Source organism: Bufo gargarizans, chromosome 8, assembly GCF_014858855.1.
Source record: "Bufo gargarizans isolate SCDJY-AF-19 chromosome 8, ASM1485885v1, whole genome shotgun sequence".
Classification (NCBI taxonomy): domain Eukaryota; kingdom Metazoa; phylum Chordata; class Amphibia; order Anura; family Bufonidae; genus Bufo; species Bufo gargarizans.
The window spans coordinates 33,845,110-33,863,908 of NC_058087.1; the positions used below are offsets into that span (position 1 = coordinate 33,845,110).

The following is an 18,799-nucleotide window of genomic DNA, read 5'->3' on the forward strand; positions in this document are numbered from 1 at the left end:
TCTGACACTTCACGTCAGGTTCCAAAGGGATGAAGACATAGAAGCTTTCACAGAAACCGCATCTGAGCGGAAGAAAGTGTGAAGAAGGAGCGTCGACAGTGTGAATAAATAGTAAATACAGGCGCCACATCGCTCCCCTCCCCCACCAGACCTTCCAATAGTAAATTGTGTAGTGAAAACCCAACAAAGGTGACAACCCTGAGACATCACGATGATAAACACCTGCCTAATGAGACACCGCCACCATGAGATCAACGAGAAGCAGCAGCAGCAGATTCCTCCCTGATATTTACTATATAGTTTTATTTCATTATAGAGACTCTCCCACCAAACAACAAGACATGTTACAGTATATTCCTATACATAGGAGCAGTATTATAGTGGTTATATTCTTGTACATAGGAGCAGTATTATAGTAGTTATATTCTTGTACATAGGAGGAAGTATTATAGTAGTTATATTCTTGTACATAGGAGCAGTATTATAGTAGTTATATTCTTGTATGTAGGAGCAGTATTATAGTAGTTATATTCCTGTACATAGGAGGCAGTATTATAGTAGTTATATTCCTATACATAGGAGCAGTATTATAGTGGTTATATTCTTGTACATAGGAGCAGTATTATAGTAGTTATATTCTTGTACATAGGAGCAGTATTATAGTAGTTATATTCTCGTACATAGGAGGAAGTATTATAGTAGTTATATTCTTGTACATAGCAGCAGTATAATAGTAGTTATATTCTTGTACATAGGAGCAGTATTATAGTAGTTATATTCTTAACCATATTTCTTTTTATTGAAAGAAAATCAAGGCCGAGGCCCACACATGACCATACAATGGCCAAAAATTCAGACTAGTCATCTAGCATACAAGTCAAGTGAGGGCATCACAAGTTATCATTGTCAATGAGCAAATCATACAAACATAACATGTAAAAAGGGGATGGGGGGGGAGAAAGAGGAAAAGTCAGGAAGGGGGGGGGGGGAGGGGAAACAGGAAGTGATACATATCTGCTCTATCAAGCAAAGTGTCTATATACTTTCCATGGGGACCACAGTGTTAAGAAGCGAGAGCGTGAGTTACTCTCCCAGTGCGCCAACTCCTCAAAACGATAAATCTGGTCAACCTTATCCGTCCACATTTGGAGAGATGGTGGGGAATCATTTTTCCACAGAAAGGGGATAAGCAGCTTCGCTGCGGTAAGTAGCATTGTCGGGAGGTTATTCTTAGCAGGAGTAAGGGTATCGTTAGGACACCACACCAAAACAAGTTTAGCATCTAATACAATCTTGGTCTTACAGATAGTGTTAATCAAAGACTCCACCTGCTTCCAAAACGGCTGAATCTTGTGACATAGCCACCAAATGTGAGACAGGGATCCAGTTTCTATGCCACATCTCCAACATGTTTCAGGAATTTCCGGGTTCAATTTATGCAGGAATTCGGGCGTCTTATACCACCTGCTGAGTAACTTAAAAGAGTTCTCCTGGACTCTAACACAGCGGTTAAACCCATGCGAATGAGCTAGGACAAAGGCTTTCTCTGGTTCAGTAAAGGTCAGAGATAGCTCCTTTTCCCAAGAGGCCATATAACTGAGCTCTGGAGGCAAGCTGGAGAGCATTTCCTTATACATCAGAGAAAGTTGCCTAATGGGGGGCTTAATCGCCAGGACCTTCTTCTCCAGCCAGGAAGAGGAACCAGTCCCCACAAAGGATCCAGTACACTTAACTGAATCCCTCTTAAAATCTGCCAGGTGAAAAAAGGGAGCAGCTTTAACTTCGGGGCGGTCCAGTATCAAATTCCAATCCAAACTACCATCTGGAAGAAGGACATCTCGCAAAGTGAGATCAGCGAGCTTGGACCAAATCCCAGAGGGGTTTGACACGGAGGGGTGGATATGAGATTGCAAAAATTTTAGTGGCATACAGGAGTTTGGGAAATTGAACAGATGGGATTGGACCATCTTGGACCATTCTACCAACATCCCCTTCAAAAACGGAGAAGAGGCGCAATGGTTGGCTGAGAAGGGCCGAACACCCCACAGGGTAAGCCATTCCTGATTGGAGATCAATGCAGATTCAAGGCGTGAGCATAGTGAGCTAGATGGCCAGGACAAGGCTGTTACACATCTGCATAAGTGAACAGCAGTATAATACAATTTTACATCCGGCATCCCAAAACCTCCAAACCTTCTATCCCTTGTTAGAACATGGTAGGCAATGCGCGGGGATTTGCTATTCCATAAAAAGCGCGTGAACACTCGGCGGACCTCTGTGAAATACGAATTCGGCAACCAGATAGGGAGGGATTGCAGCATATATAGAAATTTGGGGAGAATGAATGTCTTAAGGTAATTTTTCCTTCCGACCCAAGATATAAATGGAAGCTTCAGGTTTTGTAAATGATTACGCACACCTTGCAAAAGAGGAGCAAAGTTGAGAGAGGCTAAATCCTGAACATTAGCCGAGACTCGCGTCCCCAAGAACGTAATGTCTCTGGAGGCCCAGGCAAACGGGGTACGTTGTTTAAGGTCATTAATCACATTTTTGGGGCAGGAAATATTGAGAGCCATGGATTTCCCATAGTTTATTTTAAAATTGGACACGAATCCAAAGTCCTCAAATATATCTAACAATTTGGGCAAGGACTCTGAGGGATTAGAGGTCAGAACTAAAAGGTCATCCGCAAATGCTGCAGTAACATGGTAGCCAGAACCAACCCTTAGGCCTATAATATCTGGATCATCTCTAATTTTACATAGTAGGGTCTCCATCACTAAAACAAATAGTGCGGGTGAGAGGGGACATCCCTGCCTCGTCCCATTAGTGATGCGAAATGGTGGGGACAGTGCTCCGTTGACCTTGACCATGGCAGAGGGGGCCGAATATAGGGTATGGATAGCAGTAACAAACTGGTCCGGGAAGCCAAACCTCGCCAGGGTCCGCGACATAAAGTGCCAGCTGACCCTGTCAAAGGCCTTCTCCGCATCTGTACTTACCAGAACCAGTGGCTTTGAAGTACTCTTTGCCCAATTCACCAGATGGAGAAGCCGCACCGTGTTCTCCGACCCCTGTCTGCCATGGACAAAGCCCACCTGTTCCTCATGAATCACGTCAGGAAGAACATCCTGAAGCCTAGAGGCCAAAATCTTCGCCCACCACTTCACATCATTGTTAAGCAGGGATATCGGCCTATAATTACTGCAGCAAGTCGGATCCTTATTTTCCTTATGGAGGACAGTAATGTGTGCCAACAGGGAGTGGGGAGCAAGCGAACCACCAGTCAGGAGGTAGTTACACAGGTTCTGAAAGCGAGGGATTAAAACATCTTGGAATGATTTATAATACACGATGGAAAAGCCATCAGGCCCTGGACTCTTGCCCGACGGGATCGACATAAGAACTTTGCGGATTTCCGACTCTGAAATAGGCCTGGTTAGTTGAGAGGCCTTAGATGATGAGATGGAAGGGAGGTGAAGGGTCTGCAGGAATTTATCCGTGGCTTCCGCTAGGACACCAGGCGTGGCTCCTGCTGGTGGGGGTAGATTATACAGGGCTTCATAGAAGGAACAAAATGCCTTGGCTATGTCTGGGGTGGACTTATGAGACATCCCCTTGGGATCCTTGATAGAGGAAACAAAGGAGTCAGAGAACTGTTTCTTGGCAATAGCCGACATCAGTTTGTTTCCCCTATTCCCATGAGCATAGGCCCTGAACCTGGATCTCAACACTAATTTTGCAGAGGTGATGTTTAATAAGTTTTTAAGACGCGTTCTGGCTTCGGCCAATTCCGTTAGGGTATGAATAGCCTGTGACTCCTTGTGGGAGGATTCCAAACGAGCAATAGTAGCTAACAAAGCGTCTAAGGCCTTAGTCCTCTGCTTTTTTACATAAGCCCCCAAGGCAATAAGTTCTCCCCTAATGACCACTTTATGGGCTTCCCAAAGTATAGCTGGTGAGGGGGGGGAATCTGGGGTGTCATTAATACTAAAGAATTCTGAGATCGAGGCCTTAAGTTTGGTGGCGTGTGTGGGGTCTAGGACCAAAGTGTCGTTAAGGCGCCACACACGTTCCTTCCTTTGCGGACCTGACAGAGAAAAGCTTATAAAAACAGGGGCATGATCAGATAACGTAATATTGCCTATCCGGGCTCCAGAGACATTACGTATATGTGAGTCAGACATGAATAAATAATCCAATCTATGGAAGGACGTCTTAGCATGGGAGTAAAACGTATAGTCCCGTCCATTGGGATGCATGATCCGCCAGACGTCTAAAACTTTTAGTTTCCTCAGCGAAATTTTTAGCCTTTTTAATAACCTGTAAGACACAGAGGGTCTGCCCGCCGAAGTGTCCACCGCTGGTTCCATGGCAACATTAAAGTCGCCCCCTAAAATCAATAACCCCTCAGAGAAGGATGATAGTGCAGCAAGGGTCTGAACGAGCCATGGGATTTGGCCTTTATTAGGTGCATACAAATTGGCGAGCGTTACCGGGGAGTCCCCCAAGACGCCCTTTACAAACAGGAATCTGCCCTCAGGGTCAGCGGATATGGTTTGGGGCTTAAAAGGAAGGCACTTATGTATAGCAATGCTAACCCCCCTACTAGCCGAATCATGTGTGCTATGAAACCAGTGCACAAATTTCTTAGGGGGTAACTTGGGAATTTTGCCTGTCCTAAAATGAGTCTCCTGTAGGAAGACCACCGACACCTTATCCTTCAGGAGGAGGGAAAGTGTCTGAGCCCGCTTGCATGGCTCGTTCAGACCATGTGCATTAAGTGAGGCTACAGTTATGGAGGACATTTTTGTATACATACAGCTGTATATGAGCATATGGTACACCAGGTCACATAAAGAAGCACCAAGATAAGAAGAGCAGCGGAAAGGAGGGGAGGGAAAGAGGTCAAGGAACAAAAAATAAGGGGAACAACATGTAACCTAGTGGACAGACACATGACCTGCTCGGACAAGCAACCCATCCGAGAGGTGACGAGCGCCTCACTTATCACCAGTCCAAATAGAAATGGACTGGTGAGGGGGCAAGTGAAGCGCTTATGGTCTCTAACATATAGACCAAAAAAGAACGAAAAAAGTGAAAGAAAACACATCCAGCACCGGGATCATCCGGTCATTACCCTGCACATGAGGGGGAAGAGACCCCTTTTTGGAGGCCTGCCTCATCAGGGAATCATCCCATGTAAGACATAACGTTTCATAAAAAACATACATTATAAGCTGAGTAGCAGCGAAACATAGGGCCATTAGGGAAAGGCCAGAAACCGTTAAACAAAACATTTTGCATAGAGGCAGAGGTAATCAACTCTTCACATTAACGGAGTGAGATAAAGCATGGCATTAGCAGTTCATGCTCATACAACCAGCCAAAAACCTTATCACAGGCTCAGGTGAGAGCCCTGTCCGACTTGCTGCGTCCCGATCGGTCCGGTCTGCCTGCAGATGCCGTCTGCCAGGCAGATACCCGCGGTGGTGAAGGCAGGGGGCCATCTTGGTCGGCTGGCAGCCACGAGGGAATTTCCACCGGAGGGACATCAAGGGACCTCCAGACCGATTCCAGATCCGCAGGCGACCGTACCGTGAGCAGTTTTCCATTTCTGGACACCGACAGACCGAATGGATACAGCCACCTAAATGGAGTAGACGTCTTGCGGAGGACATCCAGGAGAGGCCTGAACAGGCGCCGCTTCGCCAGGGTAGATGGCGCCAAGTCCTGGAACATCTGCAGCGGTACGTTGTCATACTCCAGCACTTCCATCTCTCTTTGCCTTTTCAGAAGAGCAACAGTGTCCACGTAGCTCAGTAGGCCGCAAATTACATCGCGTGGCGGATCTTGAGGTTTAGGCCTAGGGCGCAATGCCCTATGAATGCGCTCCACCACTATCCCCTCCGCTCTCTCAGGCCCAAGCATCATGGAGAACAGTTCTCGCGCCACTGTCGGCAAGGCCTCCGCCGCTAGCGATTCAGGTAGGCCGCGAATGCGTATGTTGCGCCGGCGACTCCGGTTCTCCTGATCCTCCAATTTCAAGAAGGCATCATTCAATAGTGCTTTGTGAGAGGCAAGCACCTCCGCTGCTTTGCCCTCATAGGTCAATATGGCTTCTTGCGTGCTTTCTAGCGTGACCACTCTCTGGCCGAGATGTTTTATATCGTCCTTGATGTCCGCCAAATCCTGCTTGAGTGGCGTGAGGGCAGATTCAAGAACCCGGCGAAGGGTTCGTTCCGACAGCGGTGGATCCCTAGGCCTCCTATCCGAAATATCAGAGCCGCTGCCCGCATCCGATAGGTCTCCTGCGTCGGAGTCTGGAGCAGTAGCCGCCGCCATATTGGCGCCTTTCTGTGCGGCAGCTCTCGGCGTTTTTCGGAGAAATTTCTCCATCTCAGGCTGTCTGGCGCGCTGTGGGGTAGACTCTGAGCTTCCTCTTGTCTTCTCTTTGCCAGGTTTCCCCATAATCAAGTAAAATTCAAGCTTTTATAGGGTAAATGAGCCGGAATGCTGGAGGAGCTCAAGCTCGTGCGGCCATTCAGCAGCGTGGCTCGGCTCCGCCTCTCTATAGTAGTTATATTCTTGTATGTAGGAGCAGTATTATAGCAGTTATATTCCTGTACGTAGGAGCAGTATTGTAGTAGTTATATTCTTGTACATAGGAGCAGTATTATAGTAGTTATATTCTTGTACATAGGAGGCAGTATTATAGTAGTTATATTCCTGTACATAGGAGTAGTATTATAGTAGTTATATTCTTGTACATAGGAGCAGTATTATAGTAGTTATATTCTTGTATGTAGGAGCAGTATTATAGTAGTTATATTCTTGTACGTAGGAGGCAGTATTATAGTAGATATATTCTTGTACATAGGAGGCAGTATTATAGTAGTTATATTCTTGTACATAGGAGCAGTATTATAGTAGTTATATTCTTGTACATAGGAGGCAGTATTATAGTAGTTATATTTTTGTACATAGGAGGCAGTATTATAGTAGTTATATTTTTGTACATAGGAGGCAGTATTATAGTAGTTATATTCTTGTACATAGGAGGCAGTATTATAGTAGTTATATTCTTGTACATAGGAGGCAGTATTATAGTAGTTATATTCTTGTACATAGGAGCAGTATTATAGTAGTTATATTCTTGTACATAGGAGCAGTATTATAGTAGTTATATTCTTGTACATAGGAGCAGTATTATAGTAGTTATATTCTTGTACATAGGAGCAGTATTATGGTAGTTATATTTATGTATATAGTGGCAGTAGTAGTTATATTGTATATATGGCAGTTTTTTGTCTTTACTATGTAATTTTTATGGTAATAGTTACTGTATCTTTGGTTTTAGTATTAATAGTGACTGAAATTCCTCTGAGTTAAGCTTTTAGGCATTGTACCATACTGTGACACATCATCTCGGTGTTGTATCCAGTGTATTACAACCATTTTACTTGCTTTATAAAATTCAATATGATGTAAGTTCATTTTCCATGTGAATTGCTTCTGTACTCTTGCAGCAGAGAGCAGCGGCACGGCGAGGAGAAGCCACCTATTTGTCTTAGATCAGTTAAATTGCAATGAACAGGTTTCCCTGGGACGCTGAGCACATTGTGATAATTAAAACGCCGGTGTTATTTCTTCTGCCTCAGTGTTTTGTCTCATTCCAGAATTTCAGAGATTTTCGGGAGAGTTATAAAAACCGGAACTTCTGCTAGGGCTGCGGCTCGCACAGCTGGGATTAAATAGCCAAGAAATATGACATAAAACATTCATAGAAGCGGATTTTGCTGTTAGAAAGTGAAATGTGCAGAAAGCCAGACTATGAAGTAAAACTGGGCAGAGAGAAGTGATGACCCCTTTCCCTTTAAATGAATGCATCTGTACAGCATGAGGTTTGGTGCAATTGCACCCACTTGATGGCACCTTGAAGTTAGGATCAAGAGGAAGAAGTAATAGCCTCGTCCTTCCCCCAAGGGCAGACATTGGGGCCCTGGAGAGAACCTGCAGTTTGGGCTCATCTCCTCTTTCCAGGATCCCCAATGTTCATCAACAGGAATGTGGGAATGAATCCAATGATCATAACAGGAGAGCGATCGGGGGTGGCAGTGTGAACATGGACCTTGTGTCCACTGGCGCGGGGTGGCAACTCCTCTCCCTGCCTTCAGTGGGGATGATACAGGGGCAGAGTCTGAATTTGGGATATCTGTATTTCAGTCCATAAAATACGGACACCTCCTGTAACTTTCCCATCACTAGGAATGAGTATTATCGTCCACAGTACGGAGAAGAGCGTTCTTGTACGTGTTCTGTAATTTGCGGAATGGATACACAGAGGCATTCAGTTGACATCCAGGTGTTGTCCATTTTTTTGTGGACCTACAGAAATGAACGTGTCCATGCGCGATCTGCAAAAAATGTCTGTTGGACATGGATGCAAAATATGGTCATGTGCATGATCCTGAGAAATAGGAAACCTGAGCGCAGTGAAATATCTCCGCCAGTCTGCTCCACTGTATTGACCGAGCGCACACTTACCTGCAGCCACTAAAGGGGTGGAATTAGTATAAACGTGGCACTTGTAGCTGGCGTCTCGGGCAGTTTGAGACTGTTCGTGTTACAGGAGGCCTTGATGGGGTGAGGGCTGCAGTCAGCGGACGCTCACCCTTCTCCTGAGGCCTCATGCACACGGTCGTTGCCCCCTCGTGGCCCGTATTGCGGGTCCACAATATGCGGGCGCCGGCTGTGTGCTCTCCGCATCACGGATGCGGATCTTTTCACGGACCCCATTCACGGAGGCATGTTTCTGTCCATGCCTCCGCTCCGCAAAAAAATAGAACTTGGGCCTCATGCACACGGCCGTGTCGTTTTTTGCGGTCCGCAAACTGCGGATCCGCAAAAAACGGAAGGCGCCCGTGTTGCCTTCCGCAATTTGCGGAACGGAACGGGCGCCGGCAATATAAATGCCTATTCTTGTCCGGACAAGAATAGGACATGTTATATTTTTTTTGCGGTGCTGCGGAACGGAGCCACGGATGTGGACAGCACACAGAGTATCTTTTGTGGCTCCATTTAAATGAATGGGTCCGCATCCGAGCCGCCAAAACGGCAGGCTCGGATGCGGACCCAAACAACGGCCGTGTGCATAAGGCCTAGTTCTATTTTTTTTTTTTTTTTTTACACAGTGCGGACAGATCACGGACCCATTCAAGTTGAAAGTGTCTGGATCCATCGCGGCTGCAGCAGGATGGGGCCCATGTATTGGGGACTGCAAGTTGTTCGGTGGATGGATAGCTCTGGCTTCACATACAGTACAGACCAAAAGTTTGGACACACCTTCTCATTCAAAGAGTTTTCTTTATTTTCATGACTATGACAATTGTAGATTCACACTGAAGGCATCAAAACTATGAATTAACACATGTGGAATTATATACATAACAAAAAAGTGTGAAACAACTGAAAATATGTCATATTCTAGGTTCTTCACAGTAGCCACCTTTTGCTTTGATTACTGCTTTGCACACTCTTGGCATTCTCTTGATGAGCTTCAAGAGGTAGTCACCTGAAATGGTCTTCCAACAGTCTTGAAGGAGTTCCAGAGATGCTTAGCACTTGTTGGCCCTTTTGCCTTCACTCTGCGGTCCAGCTCACCCCAAACCATCTCGATTGGGTTCAGGTCCGGTGACTGTGGAGGCCAGGTCATCTGGCGCAGCACCCCATCACTATCCTTCATGGTCAAATAGCCCTTACACAGCCTGGAGGTGTGTTTGGGGTCATTGTCCTGTTGAAAAATAAATGATGGTCCAACAAAACGCAAACCGGATGGAATAGCATGCCGCTGCAAGATGCTGTGGTAGCCATGCTGGTTCAGTATGCCTTCAATTTTGAATAAATCCCCAACAGTGTCACCAGCAAAGCACCCCCACACCATCACACCTCCTCCTCCATGCTTCACGGTGGGAACCAGGCATGTAGAGTCCATCCGTTCACCTTTTCTGCATCGCACAAAGACACGGTGGTTGGAACCAAAGATCTCAAATTTGGACTCATCAGACCAAAGCACAGATTTCCACTGCTCTAATGTCCATTCCTTGTGTTCTTTAGCCCAAACATGTCTCTTCTGCTTGTTGCCTGTCCTTAGCAGTGGTTTCCTAGCAGATATTCTACCATGAAGGCCTGATTCACACAGTCTCCTCTTAACAGTTGTTCTAGAGATGTGTCTGCTGCTAGAACTCTGGGTGGCATTGACCTGGTCTCTAATCTGAGCTGCTGTTAACCTGCGATTTCTGAGGCTGGTGACTCGGATGAACTTCTCCTCCGCAGCAGAGGTGACTCTTGGTCTTCCTTTCCTGAGGCGGTCCGCATGTGAGCCAGTTTCTTTGTAGCGCTTGATGGTTTTTGTGACACTTTCAAAGTTTTCCCAATTTTTCGGATTGACTGACCTTCATTTCCTAAAGTAATGATGGCCACTCGTTTTTCTTTACTTAGCTGCTTTTTTCTTGCCATAATACAAATTCTTACAGTCTATTCAGTAGGACTATCAGCTGTGTATCCACCTGACTTCTCCACAACGCAACTGATGGTCCCAACCCCATTTATAAGGCAAGAAATCCCACTTATTAAACCTGACAGGGCACACCTGTGAAGTGAAGACCATTTCAGGTGACTACCTCTTGAAGCTCATCAAGAGAATGCCAAGAGTGTGCAAAGCAGTAATCAAAGCAAAAGGTGGCTACTTTGAAGAACCTAGAATATGACATATTTTCAGTTGTTTCACACTTTTTTGTTATGTATATAATTCCACATGTGATAATTCATAGTTTTGATGCCTTCAGTGTGAATCTACAATGTTCATAGTCATGAAAATGAAGAAAACTCTTTCAATGAGAAGGTGTGTCCAAACTTTTGGTCTGTACTGTATGTCAGTTGTGTCCGGCCACTTGTTTCATGGCATTTTCTGCACTTTGTGCACCGATCCATCGTCCATTGCCGGAGACCGCCATATATTATAATGCCGCCTGATGGCGTTTCTGCCCGTCACAGGGAGACGTCCGGTGACCAATGTCCTGGATACGAAAACCAGGAGATCAGCTTCACTACTAGAGGAAAACCACCATGGGCGTCACTAAAACTATAGCAGCCATAGCAATTGCTATGGGTCCCAGAGGTTGGGGTGGGGGCCCTTATCAGGGGCAAGAAGATTGGGGGTCATTTACAAACACTGGCATTTTACGCTGGTCTCTGTTTCCCCCTGCTTCTGGAGAAAACGCCTAATTTATGACGTCATACATTAGGTGCACCTCTGGCAGTCCATGCGTCAGGAGTAACAACTACTCCGACCTCTGACTGGAGTCGTTTTTCGCCAACATTGACACCTGTTTCCAGTAAAATTGCCTGAGCCAAAGTCCTGGCCTCCCACGTGGTGAGCACGGAATAAAAACAGGGTCTTGTGGGGGGGTTTTACGCCAAAAACTGGTGTAACGCTGATGGTGAATAACTCCCATTGTACCTCTTTGTGGGAAATAACAATATGGCGTTTCTTTTTTTGCTATAATGTGGGTTTTCTGATATATGGCGCTATTATACGTACCTGTATTGTCTTTCTACTTACGCTGCTGTTTTCATTTTCTGGCACTAGGTGGTGGGGCCCCATCCTATTTAGCTATGGGGCCCTATGCATTATAGTTATCACGGCTGCCGGGTGTAAGTGACCGGGGCTGTGGACGACTACACCCGGGTACCCCGCTCAGGGGTAGATTGGCGCTATATCAATAATGGGAATTTAATACAGAAGGAGAGCTCGTGACACGCGCCCGGGTCCCTCCTCCCGCTCTCCGGATCGGTTCATCGCCCGCTAACGACCCTCCTCTCATCTACTCCATGTCAGCGTCGTTTCCGTGACAGATGGCGCCTCGCCCGCCGGCAGGGCAATCACTTCACACAACAAATCAGTGATTGGCCTCTGGTCTCATTCACCGGACGCCAGGCTCATAATCAGCTCATGTCAGGCAGGAGAACGGTCCCGGGATGGGGCAGAATTAATCCTGTAATTACACATCACAGTCCCCCCGGAGCAGAAATCCACCACTGCCTGCAGGAAGAACACGCTCCCCTGTAACCAGAGGACAGACACAGGGAAGCGCAGCGCCATCCGCCCATCAGAACGATTTTTATGTCCTTGACTCGTCAAATCTCCAAAAATCTATTCATTTTTTCCTGGGAGAGCTGGGTGACAACCAATATGGCTGCCGTGCTGTTCCCCAGTCTGGCTGTGCAGGAGCTCTGGAAGCTTCAGGAGTTGTCGTATGTGACACATCCAGAGCTGCTCTGGTGCATGTTGGAAGCCGGGGCAGACCGGCTATAGACCCTACAGGGAAACGTCCTGGCGGGCTGATGCCCAGGGGGCCGCTCAGGCCCTCCTCACAGCCAGGTACATAAAGATCTGATGCTCTCAGCATTAATTAATGGGGGGACATCAGGCACTTATGCACCTGGCCAGCGCCCGCAGGTGTCCTCCTGCCCTCAACTGTATCACCGTCCTCAGTATGCCGTTCACGCTGCTGACACAGGAATAGCGCTCAAACATTCCTCCAAGCCCGGGGGCCGCAGTCCTCCACTCCGGCTGTGTGTGTCCTTTAAGAGTCCAGTTGAGGACTGCTGATGGGTTCCTTCTTAAAGGGACAGTACACCCACAGTCCATCATCTCCACAGTACAGCTCAATGCACTACAACTCCCAGCATGCCAGAACAGCCTACAGGTATCAGCCTACAGCAGGGCATTGTAGTTTTACAACAGCTGGAGGGCCGCAGTTTGAGGATGCCTGCTGTAGGGGATGCACAGTACGTGCGTTTTGTGTTGTGCAGCTATGAAGCTTTTATACTTTACTGTATCGTCTCTTCAGCAGATGATACATTTTCATTGTTTCTTGTTAAAGTTTATACATTGTTGCAAAAAACCGTCCCATCCATCCTGTAGGTGTATATTCGGTGTCGTGCAGCCGCCTGTACATTTGTCAGCTGCAGAATCTGTACATTTTCACGCAATTCTCTTTGTATCCTGCAGGGGGAGCTGCTGAGTCCGTGTCGCTGTGACGGGTCTGTACGTTGTACGCACCAGCCCTGCCTGATCAGGTGGATCAGCGAGCGGGGGTCCTGGAGCTGTGAGTTGTGTTATTACAAGTACCACGTCATCGCCATAAGTACTAAGAACCCTCTTCAGGTAAAGGTAGGTGATCCCAGCCCAGGATTATTGTGTCATGACTGCTGGTAGGAGTTTTTTTTTTTTTTTACATAGTTTTGTTGACTTTTCTTTTAAAGGGGTTGGTCCATCAGGGTCCTTCATGACATATTGCTAGGATATACCATCAGGCAGGTGCTGCTCCCACCTCTGGGACCTGCTCCGACAAGAATGAGCCCCTCGAAGTGAACAGACAGCAGCCGCGCATGCACGGCCACTCTTCGTTTACCGCTATGGTTCTGAAAATAGCTGCGCACTGGCGGTCCCATAGTGGTCCCATGTGCGGCTTATGTCTGTTCACTTCGATGGGACCCCTTCTGCAGATATTGTAGGGACCCGTATCTGTCTGCCATCAATGTCCCAGATGGACCAACCCCTTTAAATGTTCTTAATTTCAACGCAAAGTTTGAATTGACTTTTTTGCTGTGAGATTGCACAAAAAAGTAGCAAAAAGCATATTTGTCACATTTTATCACACACAATGTTGCTTCATGTAACGGTTTCATGACATTGTACGTTCGGTTTTCCATACCCTTTATATATGATGCCTCATATTGTATTCTAGTTTATATTGCACCGCTATATAATGATAGTGTGTTATACCTTATAGCATTTGATGTCTTCTGGGCCTATGGCTGGGTTCAGGTAGGACATTAAAGGGGTTGTGCAGGATTAGGAAAACATAGCTGCTTTCTTCCAAAAACAGCACCACCCCTGTCCATGGGTTGTGTCTAGTATTGCAGCTCAGTTCTATTGGAGTCAATGGGGCAGAGCTGCAATACCGCCTACAACCTGATGACAGGGCTGGTGCTGTTTTTTAATCCTGGACAACCCCTTTAAATTAACAACCCACAAAAAAGAAGGAAATGTAACATTAAAGTAAATCTTCAGCACGATGTGTTGTTTTAATACTGATTAATTTCCTATTCTATCCTTTTAGCAGTTGAAATTATGTTTTTCTGATACAGAGCTCTGAACCTGCTGCATAGAGGAACGTGATAAAATGCAGCTGCCTGTAGTCACCACTAGGGGGAGCTCACCACATACTGTGCTGTCATAGAGGTCATTGTATACACAGTATGCAGTGAGCTCCCCCTAGTGGTGGCTGATGGTAGCTAGGCTTTTTTTCTGGCAACTCCATGTCTATGCAGGGGATTTGGCGCTCTGTATCAGGGAAGCAATGAGCCCCACAGATGTATAGAGCAGCCAGCGTTTCCTCTGCTCTTCAGCCATGTCTCCTTCTTCTGTTTCCAGTGGCAAGCCATCTCCCTAACCGTCATTGAGAAAGTGCAGATTGCAGCCGCCATCTTGGGCTCCCTCTTCCTTATTGCCAGCATCTCCTGGCTCATCTGGTCCACCTTCAGTCCCTCAGCAAAATGGCAGCGTCAGGACCTGCTCTTCCAGATCTGCTACGGCATGTACGGCTTCATGGACATTGTGTGTATAGGTGAGCAGCGCAGGCGATTCTGGGCTGAGACCCGAGCTTTATGCAGTAGGATAATTTTGCAATGCCGTGCCCAAAACTAGTGCTGAATCATCAGAATTTCATACGCCAGATTAAGGAAATTGTACTGTGTGCACATAGTGGTTTCAGAAACAGCGCCACACTTGTCCAGGGGTTGTCTGGTATTGCAGCTCTGCAACATTAAAGGGCATCTGTCAGCAGTTTTGTCCCTATGACACTGGCTGACCTGTTACATGTGCGCTTGGCAGCGGAAGGCCTCTGTGTTGGTCCCATGTTCATATGAAGTTTTATTATATGCAATTCAGCCTCTAGGAGCAACGGGGGCGTTACCATTACACCTAGAAGGTCTTCTCTCTCTGCAACTGACAATGCATAAGGCTGGTTTCACACGGGCGTTGCGGAAAAATGTGCGGGTGCGTTGCGGAAACACCCGCGATTTTTCCGCGCGAGTGCAAAACATTGTAATGCGTTTTGCACTCGCGTGAGAAAAATCGCGCATGTTTGGTACCCAAACCCGAACTTCTTCACAGAAGTTCGGGCTTGGGATTGATGTTCTGAAGATTCTATTATTTTCCCTTATAACATGGTTATAAGGGAAAATAATAGCATTCTGAATACAGAATGCTTAGTATAATAGCGCTGGAAGGGTTAAAATAAAATAAAAACGTTAACTCACCTTAATCCCATGATCGTGTAGTTCCCGGTCGGTCTCTTCTTTAGCTGTGGGCTTGGGCTGAATGACCTTTGGTGATGTCAGATCACATGCTCCAATCACATGGTCCATCACCATGGTGATGGAGCATGTGATCTGACATCACCACAGGTCCTTTAGCCACAGCTAAAGAAGAGACCGACCGGGAACTAGGCGATCATGGGGATAAGGTGAGTTAACTTTTTTATTTTTTTTAACCCTCCCAGCACTATTATACTATGCATTCTGTATTCAGAATGCTATTATTTTCCCTTATAACCATGTTATAAGGGAAAATAATACAGTGAATAGACTGTCACCTAGAACCCATGCGTGAAAATCGCACCGCATCCGCACTTGCTTGCGGATGCTTGCGATTTTCACGCAACCCCATTCATTTCTATGGGGCCTGCGTTACGTGAAAAACACAGAATATAGAACATGCTGCGATTTTCACGCAACGCATAAGTGATGCGTGAAAATCACCGCTCATGTGAACAGCCCCATAGAAATGAATGGGTCAGGATTCAGTGCGGGTGCAATGCGTTCAACTCGCGCATCGCACCCGCACGGAAATCTCGCCCGTGTGAAAGGGGCCTAATGGTTACAGGCCCCCAAATGCCGTGCACCTCATAGGCCCGAAGTCCAGGTGTAATCGCACCCTCTGCTATAGCTATACCCCTGACTACCTCTGCTGTAAACTGCGCGATGGTCACTAACCTAACGCACCTGCCGAAAACACGGCTTACCCTGTATCACTGTATGGTACATTGTGGAGGAGGGGGCGCCTATAGAAGGTTCTGCACCGGGCGTGATCCATCCTAATACCATAATGCCTCATTGTATCATAATGTCTCAAGCTGCGACAAATGTCTCGCAATGTGTAAGCGAATCGTCTTTTTTCTATGCATAAAGTCTAAACATGGAGGCCTTTGGAACAATTGCGCTCTCACTGTTCCTCTTAAATCAGTAAGGGCGCGACTGATGCAAATGTGACGGACGTTAGCTGGTCATATAGGTTGTGTGGATTTGGGTGATTCCTAAAACGCGTTGGTCGTGTTGAGTTTATTTTGTTTCGGGGCCCTCCCTCCTCACCCTGTGTATTGCTGTTACCATTTTAAAAAACCGTGGGCCTGTTGAGCCCCACTTCTACTCTTAGCCGCTCCCATGGCCTGAAATGCGTCGGGCACTATTTCCATTTTGCACAATTTTTTTCATCCTACGACTCTGGCAGTTTACAAGTTGTAGGGCAGAATGTTTCTGATTTGTCACCAAGCGCCCGCAGCCATAATATTTCCTCTACCCAAAACGGGCAGCGGTCACGGAGCTGCGTTATTATAGGCGCCGCTTGGAAGCCCCCGCGGCCGGTTAATGTCTTCACTAGTAAATGAGACAGAAAGCGCCATAAAAATCCTCACAAATCTTATGCATTTCCTATTTTTTTACCGTCACCCCATCTGCATGAGAAAGGAACAGAAGGAAGCGTAGCGATGACTCATCGGAATGATCCCCCCCCCCCCCATCGGAATTTACTAATTGAGCGTATCTGCTTGGCGAGGACATTTTTTGCCAAGGGGGAGATGCAGCCATTTTCTCTGCTCCGACGCCAGTGACAGCAAAGGACGTTAACGGAAGCCGCAAATCATCGAGCTCTTAAAGCCAATCAGACGCCGATGCGTTTTATGATTTATTTTCCAGGGTTTTATAGGAGCCTGAGCAGAATTAACTGGAGTAGCTGCGCTCCAGCGCTGACATGCTAATGAGCGACAGATCGTAATGTTCACCGCCGCCTGTGGTCGTAAAGACGCCGCCGCGCCTGTGCCTCTCGTTATGTAGATTGCAGCCTCTGCCGTCCTCGCATCCCTCTGATCCTGACAGACGGGGATGATGGGTCTTATTCTGTGGGGTCGGCGCTTCGCCCTTCCATGTTTCGGTCAAGAAGAAACTTCTCTTAGGCCTAGTTCACACTTCAGTGTTTGGTCAGTGATTTCCATCAGTGATTTGTGAGCCAAAACCAGAAGTGGAGCCTCCACAGACATGAGGTAGACGGGAAAGATCTGCTCCTGTTCTATGTTTAGAGCTGCACCTGGTTTTGGCTCACAAATCACTGATGGAAATCACTGACTAAACACTGAAGTGTGAACGAGGCCTAAATCTTTTCCGTATCAGCAGAGAACTTGTTTCAGGGTGCGGTATGTAGAGCACGGACTTAGAGCAGGGATCAGCAACCTGCGCACTCCGGCTGCTTCGAAACTACAACTCCCAACATGCACATTTACTCGGTTGTTCTTGTAACTCCCATTGAAGTAGAAGGAGGATTCTGGGAGTTGTAGTTTTGGAACAGCTGGAGGTTGCTGACCTATAGGATCGCTGCTTTACATCTGGAGGCATCAGGGGCAGAGCTTGTTAACGGCGCATTTCCATCCCTTCCTCCCAGGATTCCAGAGGAGCGTCGCCGGCCTAGAAGACTCCTCTGTATGACCCAAAATCTAGAGCAGACCGTATCACATATGCCAGACCTAGATACAGCAAATAAGCAAACTGTATCACACATGCCAGACTTAGATACAGCAAATAAGCAAACTGTATCACACATGCCAGACTTAGATACAGCAAATAAGCAAACTGTATCACACATGCCAGACTTAGATACAGCAAATAAGCAAACTGTATCACACATGCCAGACTTAGATACAGCAAATAAGCAAACTGTATCACACATGCCAGACTTAGATACAGCAAATAAGCAAACTGTATCACACATGCCAGACTTAGATACAGCAAATAAGCAAACTGTATCACACATGCCAGACTTAGATACAGCAAATAAGCAAACTGTATCACATATGCCAGATGTAGATACAGCAAGTAAACAAATTGTTTAACAAATGCCAGACTTAGATACAGTGACTGAGAAAACTGTATCACACACGTCAGACTTAGATACAGAGACTAAGCAAACAGTATCACATATGCCAGGCTTAGATACAGAGAGTAAGTAAACTGTATCACACATGCCAAATCTAGATACAGCGAGTAACCAAAGCATATCACACATGATATAGGCTTAGATACAGCAACTAATCACACTGTCACATATGCCTGACTCGGATACTGCGACTGAACAAACTGCATCTTACATGATAGGCTTAGATACAGCAACTTAACAAAACTATCACAAATTATAGGCTTAGAAATAGTGACGAAGCAAACTACATATCACACGATATAAGCTGAGATATTGCAAGTTGGCAAACCGTATCACTAGTGATAAATTTAGATACAGCGACTAAGCAAGCTGTATCTCAAATTATGGGCTTAGGTACACAGTGACTCAGTTAACTGTATCACATATGATAGGCTTAGGTACAGCGGGTTGTCACATAGTATGACA

At 46.4% G+C, this 18,799-nt stretch overlaps 1 protein-coding gene across 2 annotated transcripts in view; it reads left to right on the forward strand.

Annotated features, from left to right (window-relative positions):
• Nucleotides 1-18,799, forward strand: part of MARCHF4 (membrane associated ring-CH-type finger 4) — a 73,921-nt gene that overhangs the window by 25,286 nt on the left and 29,836 nt on the right. Inside the window, exons 2-3 of one of the 2 annotated variants that reach the window (XM_044304160.1) lie at nucleotides 13,076-13,237; nucleotides 14,504-14,696. In XM_044304160.1, coding sequence (XP_044160095.1) covers nucleotides 13,076-13,237; nucleotides 14,504-14,696 — 355 coding nt within the window. The remainder of the gene's footprint in view (nucleotides 1-13,075; nucleotides 13,238-14,503; nucleotides 14,697-18,799) is intronic. The other variant, XM_044304161.1, reaches the window with a different exon arrangement.